The sequence below is a fragment of the Spinacia oleracea genome, chromosome 1 (genome assembly GCF_020520425.1).
Source record: "Spinacia oleracea cultivar Varoflay chromosome 1, BTI_SOV_V1, whole genome shotgun sequence".
Classification (NCBI taxonomy): Eukaryota; Viridiplantae; Streptophyta; class Magnoliopsida; order Caryophyllales; family Amaranthaceae; genus Spinacia; species Spinacia oleracea.
The window spans coordinates 117,514,970-117,524,944 of record NC_079487.1 but is presented as its reverse complement, the minus strand read 5'-3'; the positions used below and the strand labels follow the sequence as shown (position 1 = coordinate 117,524,944).

Below are 9,975 nucleotides of genomic sequence, written 5' to 3'. Positions count from 1 at the left end.
GATAATAACTTTGATACTTTATAAATCAAAATGAAGATTTACATTAATCTAGAACATACATCATTACAAATTTGAAGGCAGGCCATTTATCATGGATACCACAAGGCTTTCCTCAAAGGGGAAGGAGAAATGGTTGCTAAGTTTCTATATTCAGGCGAAAACTCGGCTTGCAAAGCAGCCATCTAGCAGCAATGCATTAAAAATCAGCACAAGTATATGCCAGGGCTAACTCTATCCTCTCACTTTAGTCTGCATGTAATGATGAGGTTATGGCATTAAATTGGTAGAGTATGTATGGCTCTAAAATTCACACATTTCCACCATCAGAACTACTACATGCTTGATTCTGTAGAGAAGCATTCCCGAAATCGCCATCTAGGCTCATTTGTTGGACTTCTTGAGGGGAGAGGATTTTTACACAGCGAACACAATTCACGAAATCCCTGATAATAAAACAGACAAGATGTAAACTTCAAGTCCCCTTATTTCTAGACTATTAAACAGATGATTAATAAACAGCATAACAATTTTAACCGTGACGTCCAAAGTATGATTCAAAGGTTCTTGGTCCTCCCTGATTCAGATCATAATCATAGTCCTTTTCAAACCAGAATCTTTTATGTAATATATGTTTCATTAAGGTAAACAAGCTCTTTCAAATCCATTCCTATTACTTTTGGTTCAAACACAAAATAAAAGAAAGTAAACATAAAATTCAATCAATAAGAGCAGCAACCTCGTAATTCTAGAGACACACAGAATTATTATCAATTCCCCCCTCCCCTAACCATTTAACTTAATCCTAAAAACTGACGTAGATAGTCAGAGGGGGTAAAGCGTAATGGTTGTCTCTACTCCTTAGCAGTAAATATTCAGATTTGTCCACATTCGTTCAAGTGAGAAACTCTGAGACGCTTCCAAGAGTCGCTTCACCAATACAAGCTTAACACAAATGACCAAAATTATACCTCCTCCATTTATTACTTGCACCATTTATTTGGAGTTTTATGCTTAACAGTGTATAGTTTTGATCATTAACATCTTTAATGTTATGTTAGAAAAAATTAAAAATTGTTGATGGTTTGAAATTACATATCTAGACGAATCTAACAATATTCCACGTGACAATACTTTTCCTTGAATATAATCACAAAATAATATGGTGAAATAGTATAAAAGTTCAAATGGTGTAAGTATTTAAAGAACATAGAAAGTATTTGGGTTGTTGGTGCCTTATATCCTTAACAGGTTGATGCAAGATACAAAACGGAAACCATAAGAGAGATGCAAGATGCAACACGGAAGTTGCACTATGATGATGCAAGATGCAAAATGGAAACCATAAGAAAGATGTATCTAAAGGAACTTACTCCCAGGGATCATCACCCACTAGCAAGACATCGTTCTCATGGTCCACATATACAAGTTTCCAGCCAACTCTTCCCCGGTCTTCCATCTGTCCCTCTATCCCAAACATCCGAGCCAGATCCTGCTTAAGCTCCTCATAATCCGAGTAACGGGTAACATCTATAGATCTACCAACAGCTCCACGCTTGTAAACCTTCAAAAAGGTAACCACATCATTAAAATTCCTATTTGAAGACACAATAAGATAAAGTGTGTTCTAACAAGTTTACCTTTGTATACGTCCGCAACCGCTGAAACTGTGGAGGTGGAGCCCAAGCTCCCCTATTCATAAAACTACCATCACTTATTGCAGAATCAATTGAATTGAATGCAACATCTGGTACACCAAATGACTGAGTGACCATTGAGGATGAGAGCTCTTGCTGAGCATCTTTTGAGTTTTCATAAGTAGTGAGCATACAACCAGAAGAGACATTATTTGAGTAATTCTTATCAGGTCTTTGTACATTCTTTGTCAGTATAGCATCAGAAACCAAGGATGTCCCCAGCTGACCATTAATACTAGCCCCGTTGTGAATATTGTTTCTAACATCAGCAGCTTGAACCTCCACATCATGACCTGTAGTATCCCCTAACAAACTTGACTGCGGATTACATAATGAACTGTTCTGGTTTATGATATCATTTTGAGAGAGAGAAACTGAAGTAGCAGAGGAAGTATCCAAGTAATCCATAGGGATGTTCTGATATGTTAAATGTCCCTGGTTTTCAACCTTACTAATGTTGACAGAAGGCTTGACCTCAACTTTTTGATGTAACTCTTTAAACGAGTTATGAGCTGACATAGTGTCTAAACTATTAGAACTTAAAACATTAGCAGAAGACTGATTTATCCCCTCTCCCAAGGCATAGCTTCGGTAGTTCATAGTTGTCTGAGGGATATTAGGGCCGTTGTTTGTCGAAGGTGAAGTAGAGCATGATGGAATATCATCAGTTACTGCTGATTGCCCACCTGCAGTAGCTCTTACAAAACTGCTGCTCACTGCAGTGGAAGGATGGTTTGACATAGGATTGAGTGCAACTCCATGCATTTCAGGCATTATGCCAGACTGCTGCTCCGGTAGCTTTGGGAGCTGAGGTGTTTGAGAGAAGTGTAGGGTTGTCTGACTATTACTCCTAGACAACTGCTGGGGTATGATCTGGGATGGAGGGAGAGACGCCATCGGCATATCCAACATTTGTGATGATGACAATGACCTAGAAAAGCTTTGAGACACATCTAACAGAGATCTATGTTGCGGTTCTTGGAGTTGGTTAATGTGATTTGTCTGCTGCAATACGGAGTGCTGAGATAAGAGTGACTGTTGTTGCTGAAACCTTTGCAAAAGTTGAAACTGCATCTGGTTGTCATTATTAACTTGTTGCATTTGAAGTAAGCTTGGTTGCTGACTAGACCCTGAAGTTTGCTGCTGTTGTGGCGGTAGGTTTCCCAGGAGCTGATGGTTTTGAAGAGATGACGGCTGTTGAAGTGAACTGTGATTTTGTACAAGACCCTGAGACTGCAGTAGCTGCGATTGGACTTGGCTTGAAGACAGGTTTTGGTTTAAGTTTTGCTGAGAAACATCATATAACTGTTGCTGTGACTGTGACTGTATAAGAGAGCTCAATGGGTTCAAAGCTCCTGACTGCTTCTGGAGCTGGTCATGCTGCTGAACTGATTGTACAGGTCTCTGAGCATTGTACTGTAAGTTGTTTTGCTGAGGCGCAGTAAATCCTAATTGACGGGACAGCTCAGCAGTAGCACCAGGAAGGCTCGGAAGAGTGGAGCCAGGTATGGTATTCAAATAATTTCCCTGCATTGAATTAGCGAAAGATTGATTTTGTGGCATGTTCATCCACTGCGCTAAGCTCAACCCTGATAAAGCATGTGGATCATCTCCAAGCCATGGCATTGTCCTCTTGTATAGATTGTCGACGTCAGATTCATCATCTGTCAGAGAAGAAGATCATATTAGAACCACTTTAAAAAACGGTTTAATAAGGAGGTGATGATTACAGTAACCACAAAATGAATATCTATCATTTGGATATAATTAGCAGAACTGACTGACTGATGCCTATTTGTCACATGATTCAGTGGAAATAGAAGTCTGAAACTGCAGACGTATATTTATGCACCTGGCATTCCTGGGAGCCTTGGACGCTTTGGTCTGAGGAATGGTGGGGGACATATGAAAAACGGAGCTGTTACAGGTTCTATCTCCCAAACAGAAACCCTGTTACGCCTTTCTCCAGCAGTTGACTCATCCCAACCAACCTGTGTGCAGATGTCAAGTAATATACTTAAGAAATCCACAATAAGCTGCACATATGATTTGATATTACACAGGCTGCAAATATTTACCTGCAAATTACGCCATTGTGAGTTCTTCCAGCGCACAGGATCGAGATCACTGATACCTGTGATTGTACCCATATACCTGCAATTGTGACGTAAAAAGGAAAAAAGATTCAATACAGTTATTTCCGAGATGGATTTCTTCTATGTAACCTGAGTTTTATAGCATCATTGGTGAAGCAATTTGTATGTCCCATACACAACATTCTACGAAAATCCATAATTACCTTCTAGTTCCCGACTCTTCAGTTTCAAACATCATCCTGAATCGCATGCCAAGAGATACTTGTTGACCATAAATAGCCTTGTAGTACTTTGCCAGTGGGATAACAAACTCTGATGGGCTAGCTCTGCACACATCGACAAATAAATACAAGCCTTTAGACCAGAGGAATTTGACCATGATGAAGCAAACTTTTATAGAGATAATTGAGTTTAAGGATGCAGGGAAGTGATTAAGAAGAAGACTACAATCTTACCCACCTTGGATTATAGAAAACCGTAAATGGACTGTTATTTGCAGCCGCATGCGCAGCAGCTGCAAGGATTCCAATATGCATGCTATCACTAGAGAGCACTGATGACGATAAATTAGTTGGTTGTCGGTTAGCTCGCCTAATGCCTAAAAGAAGATGCTGTTTCTCATCTCTGCTCAAAGAAATCACAAGTCAGTAACATAGTGAGTAAAGCTTCAAAAATAGAACTGATGACAACAGAGATATATGCCACGGTACACATTTGGGTTGTTTGTATGTCTTGATTAACATGATGAAAAGGGTTTGTCATTGATGGTCCATACCTGATAAACAAAACTGAGTCGCCAGCAAAAAGTCTCTTCCCACTAACAAATAGGCTCCACCCTGTTGTTAGCAGGTGACGTTTTGGTTGTCCTGGTTGAAGATAAGAAACAGAGATTAAAACCCGATGCTATCAACTGAATAAAATGTATGTGCACATGTCTATGTGCTTTGTCTCTAAAGGTTTCCATCTCATCATCAAATTCATCATATTGGCACCTTCTCTTTAGGTTTCCATATATTTTTCTTATATCCATGATAAAAAGCTTGTAAATATACCCAGAATCTGAACCTACCGCGATATATGTGGCGGAAGGTCCACACAGTATCATGCAAGTCTCTGGCCACTAGTTCTTGAGCAGGTGGTTGCATAGAGAAATCCTATATATTGAATTGATGAGCTTAAAGTCTGAAATCAATCAACAAGAAATTCCAGAGAGAGACTGCTTACAAGAGGAGGGAAAATCTTTTCTGCTGCTCGTCGTGGTACAGAAAAGCCTCCATGGGTGCTTGTATCACTGGCCGTCAGAGTTTTACAGAAAAACTCCGTTTGTGGTTTATGTACTTTCAGTGAAAGATCAGACCTCAACAAAGCTTCTTTATCAAACTGAAGAAAAGGGAAAGAGCAGATTAGAAACATAAGAAAACAATTATACTATATTTGCCTGATCAATAATGGGTCCCCCCCTCCCCCCAAATGCTCTTTCGTTTAGGGAAGGGTCTATTCAGCTGAACAAGACATACAAAGCAATTAGAATTGCTAATGACCAGTGCTACTTAAAACAAAGATGTGCTAATAACATTCATGAAGGTTCTTACAGAAGGAACTGGTTGGAGTGTCATCTGAGCATATACTTCATCAGTTTCTGGATCTGCCTACAGAAAGAAAACACAGTCAGCTGTCATGTTCAATTGTGGTAAAGTGTATCCTTCTCTAAAAGAAGAGACCAGATAGATGCCTGCTATTGTACAAACAATCTTACATGTAATGTCACATTATGGAGTAGGCATAGTAGCTTGGCAGGCAAATTCGTATAATTTGGTATCTGAGCATCTACATCCTTCTTCAAAGATGCTGCCACCTGCTCATTTTAAAATTCATGTCAGAAAGGATCAAGGGGGAAAGGAAAAACAAGTATACTTTGCATTCAACCAGAATTGTTTTACTAAAAATCAGTAAGCAGAAGCTATAACAATAGTTTCTGATTCATTGCACCCCTAACTATTCTATTCCATTCTGAAATCATAGTAAGTGCTGAGGCCACGAGCCCAACCCCTGGTTCAAACCCTTGAGGATCAACCAAAATGAATCCTGTACCCATTAAATGCATAAAAATATGGAGATTCTTTACCATCAATGAGAAAAAGCTATGGACAGTTCACCATGTTTAGTTCAATTGTGTTTTCGGCCCTTTTTTGTTAGTCTGCTTCTACCTCCTAATTTGATCCTGCCCTATTCTATTGAACATGTAACTATCAAACATATGGCCCAAACCACACATAACAGTCTTCCTCAGAGATAGACAAGTTCTTTTTCTTCATAGAAATATACGCAAGTAACAATTTTTCCCAGCAAATCAATAACAAAGGTTCTTGGCTAAGAAAATCTGACTCTACTTATCCGATTTTCAAAAAGGAGCAACAAGATGATATGTGATAATTTAATTACAAGCTATTTTAAAAGTAATTTTACCGAAGAACTAGAAGGAAATGGAGGATCAGGAAATCCCTACCAGGAAAATAAATGAGGATGAACAAAAGGCAAAGAAAAGCAAAGAGAAATAGGCCATGAAAGATTATCTGCAATGTCATGGTCATGCCCCATGGACCACAATACCACACCTTGTGGAGTCAAAGAGATCACAATATCACTTTGCATGAAAATATCAACAAAACCATTACTTTTACCTTATTAGAGCATGATCAGCCCCAAGTCTAAAGACTTGAGTTGTGTTGACATGGCGCATGACTCATCAATCTTAAGATTAGACAGGGAGAGTTGTTGCAATGAAGTAGATGAGTCTTAACAAAGTCTTAAATTTAGTGTTGAAAAATTAAGACTCAACTTAAGACTTGGTGTGTGTGTGTTTAATATTCTTTAATTCTACATAAATTTACAGGTCTTAAATGAATTTGAGAGGTGCAGAGCTAAATTTGATTGAATTTTAAGGAGTCTTAATAATAATTTAATTACTAAATATCAATGGAATAGCATTTGAAGAAAGTCTTAGGACAAGTGCCATCTCAATGGATGTTAAATTCAATTCTATAGAATTACATTGAATAAGACGCTAAAACGTAGCCCTAAGGGTTATGTATAAGAAGCTAAATCGAACATAAATAAACGTTGCCTCAACACCAAATGGCTTATGATTTTATCATAAATTTCCAACTTAATACCATTTTAGGAAGTAAAATCCCAATCCTTTGACTACTCAAAATTCAAAGCTTTTTTTGGTTTGGAATTTAGAAAAAAGTACTCGATTTAGCAAGAATCAGATAGGAACTTTGACGCCGGTGTTTGATTGTCACCTTCTCAAAATTAGGATAAGATGTATAATTAGTAATTTCTAATCAAATTTAATATCCGATTTCCAACAATTTGGGCTGACATTTTCATATGGGTTCAAAAGGGGAAAAAAGGGTTGAGAATTGAGATGAGAATTGATGAAAAATTGGACCACAAACAAAAAAGCAAACAAGAAAATGACTATCTAGTCTCACAAACTCAAAGGTTTCCTTATTAATCACACTCAAAATTAGGGACCGAAAAAATACCATATTAATAACATTCCCCATTTCAACATCATTAACATCACCCAACTAGAAACTAACTATAGTAACCTCTTTTTCCCTCATTTAACAATTCTAGTCCAAAAATAAAAATACTTACTATATATAATTAACTAGTAATAACCAATTATAACAAGTTAACAACTTATAACATATTTACTATAGTTAGCTAAAAAATTGCATGAACACTAAAAAGCAGGGTAGTAGAAAGACAGCAAAACCTAACCTGTTCACTATGGCCTTGCGGGAAATATACAACGTGGGTCCCAGCTGCCGGTAAATTCACCAGAGGCCCTGCACAAGCCTGCCATAACTCCTGGTTAATCGTTTTCTTCTCTCCTGCAATCACATCCTCACACGTATTATCATCTACTTATTCGCTAAATCGCCACCAAGCTCAAACAATAATCAAATTAGATTTTCGAACTCAAATTATGCGGCACGTTTTTAGAAGGCGGTAATAAATGAATGAAGATAATGGATAACTTCTGGTAAAAGAACAGGGTATAAAAGAAGGGTGAATTTATCCGGATTTGTTTTTTACTTAGTTAGAAATATGGATTGACCCATTTAAGAGCATAGAACAAAAATGAAAACTTTCTTCCGATTTCTCAGGTCTAATTAAAAAAATATATATAACATTTTGTGTAAAATTAAGAGAAGAAAGGACAAAATTGCGGAAATCTTTCAAACAAAAAATTACCCAATAAAATCAACCCCAAAATTTGAGGAACCCAGAAAAAAAAAATACCCATTTTGGACTTAGGAAAGAGAAAGATCAAACCTTCAGTAGGACTATTATTACTAGGCTGCGAAGCGGAATTCGCCGCCGTCCCCTTCATTTATCTCCGGCGATCTGAGCTTAAATTAGAGAGAAGTGAGCTAAAGAGATAGTAGGGAAAGTAAGAGATCAGAGCTCCGGCAACCGGAGAAGTGGGTATTCCGGCGAGGTCGCCGGAAAAGTGGAGCAACACCCAAAAAAGTAAAGTGGGGGTGAGCAAAAAAGTGGCGGAAAACGAGGAGCATAGGAGAGAGAAAGAGAGGAGGTAGGGATGCTGAGCAAATGAGAGACCATATGTTGTAAGTATGCCCCCTATAATCCCCTACAACCTCCAGACATTATTTCTCTCTCTAGAAGTCTTCTTCCTCCTCTCTTTTGCTACCAGTACAAGTATATTTATGTTTCTCTCTCTAGATTATTTTGTTTTTATTGATGTAAATGTTCGGGGGAATAGTTAATTTTTACTCGTTTTCGTCGAGAAAGAATGGATGCTTAGAATTAAGTAAATTAGAGATGACAAATGAGAAGAAGGAATGGAGGAATTCTCTCTCTAAAAGGGTAGGGAGGAAGAAAGTTGCTTGGTGGAATTGGGCAAATTGGGGGACCAAAAAAAGTTGGTGGGGGCAACAAACAACTGAGTACGAGTAAGAATTATTGCTACTACTACTACTCTACTAGCATTGGTGTACCATTTTGTTTATTAACACATGGATAATTCATTAATTCTACTTAGGTAGGTCAAGCTAGCCAAGAATGATAAATATTTATTGATCGTATTACTCTCTTATGTAAGCATATTCGATAATTCAGAATTTACTGAACTTTAATTAATTTAGATTTGAAATGAGTTAGGTTTAAGTTAGAAAGAAGTTCAATCCATGAGATGCGAAATATTTTTATCGAAAATAATAAAGGTCGCAACATGCGACCTTTAAGCCGTGTCACAATGATGACATGGCATGCTTATGTCTCATGATTTAAATTGGAAACTAAAATATTTAACTTATATAATATATTATAGATGTTTCAAAAAAAGTAGAAACATCTTAATTTTCTAATTTGTTTCCTTATTTATATCGTATACCTTATTTACATATTTTCATAGTAAAAATATTGAATTGATAGTAAAAATATTCTGATGACACATAGCCTACGTGGTGGCTATATGTACCAATTAAACTGCGACACGTAAGATTGTGACAACTAAATGTTGTTGCAACTTGCGACCTTTATCATCACCCTATTTTTATACCAATGGATCCAAAAACTTGTTGTTACTTTATTAGTTACTAAAAAAAATCGTGCAAAAGTTTCTTTTAGATGTGTACATGAATTATTGATATACTCTGTAAAACTTAGCTTTTTGAGAAATGATAATAATAATAATAATAATAATAATAATAATAATAATAATAATAATAATAATATATGCATTCAGTGTAGTTATTAGACGGGTGATCAACTGATCACTATTTTTGAGAAGTACATATGTTATCATGTTAGTCAATTAAGTTATTGTTTTATCATTTTGAGTTACCATTTGTTATTTAAAATGGTAAACATTTTTTGCATTATTTAGATGTGTTTTTCACATGCATTGCTTTTATGTTTAGTACTCCACTCCGTAACTTTTAACATGGTTTATTATTCTCCCTCCTCTCTTGATCTTCACTCAAAATATCTTATTGTTTCTCTCTCTTTCATGGTCTTTGGTTTGGGTATTTGAGGTTTGACATAATTTTACGTTGGGTACCTCAACTTTTAATAATTCCACTTAAGGTACCTCGGGTTAAAAATAAGTGTTTTATTTTCGTTACTTCTTCCTAACACCGTTAACT

General features: G+C 36.8%; 1 protein-coding gene across 2 annotated transcripts; it reads right to left on the bottom strand.

Annotated features, from left to right (window-relative positions):
• On the bottom strand, window positions 1-9,444 carry LOC110783971 (auxin response factor 19). 2 transcript variants are annotated; one of them, XM_021988382.2, is made up of 14 exons: window positions 8,141-9,444; window positions 7,583-7,695; window positions 5,547-5,645; window positions 5,383-5,439; window positions 5,015-5,170; window positions 4,860-4,944; window positions 4,566-4,656; window positions 4,250-4,414; window positions 3,994-4,116; window positions 3,773-3,848; window positions 3,547-3,685; window positions 1,638-3,358; window positions 1,371-1,561; window positions 1-443 (listed from the first exon to the last, which is right to left on the bottom strand). In XM_021988382.2, exons 1-14 carry the CDS (start codon window positions 8,196-8,198, stop codon window positions 308-310), a joined length of 3,210 nt encoding a protein of 1,069 aa, XP_021844074.1. In that variant the 5' UTR covers window positions 8,199-9,444; the 3' UTR covers window positions 1-307. The 2 variants fall into 2 exon arrangements, with proteins under 2 accessions (XP_021844074.1, XP_021844075.1); XM_021988383.2 differs by lacking the exons at window positions 7,583-7,695; window positions 8,141-9,444 and having other exon boundaries at window positions 5,383-5,435; window positions 5,547-5,651.
• Window positions 9,445-9,975: the final 531 nt, after the last annotated feature.

Bases quoted from the DNA above. Each gene is read 5' to 3' on its own strand.
- LOC110783971 (XM_021988382.2), bottom strand. From the start codon at position 8,198: ATGAAGGGGACGGCGGCGAATTCCGCTTCGCAGCCTAGTAATAATAGT. The intron at 5,646-7,582 runs GTTAGGTTTTGC...TAAAATGAGCAG, and splicing joins CGCAAGGCCATAGTGAACAG to GTGGCAGCATCTTTGAAGAA. The intron at 4,945-5,014 runs GTAAGCAGTCTC...TTCAATATATAG, and splicing joins AAAAGATTTTCCCTCCTCTT to GATTTCTCTATGCAACCACC.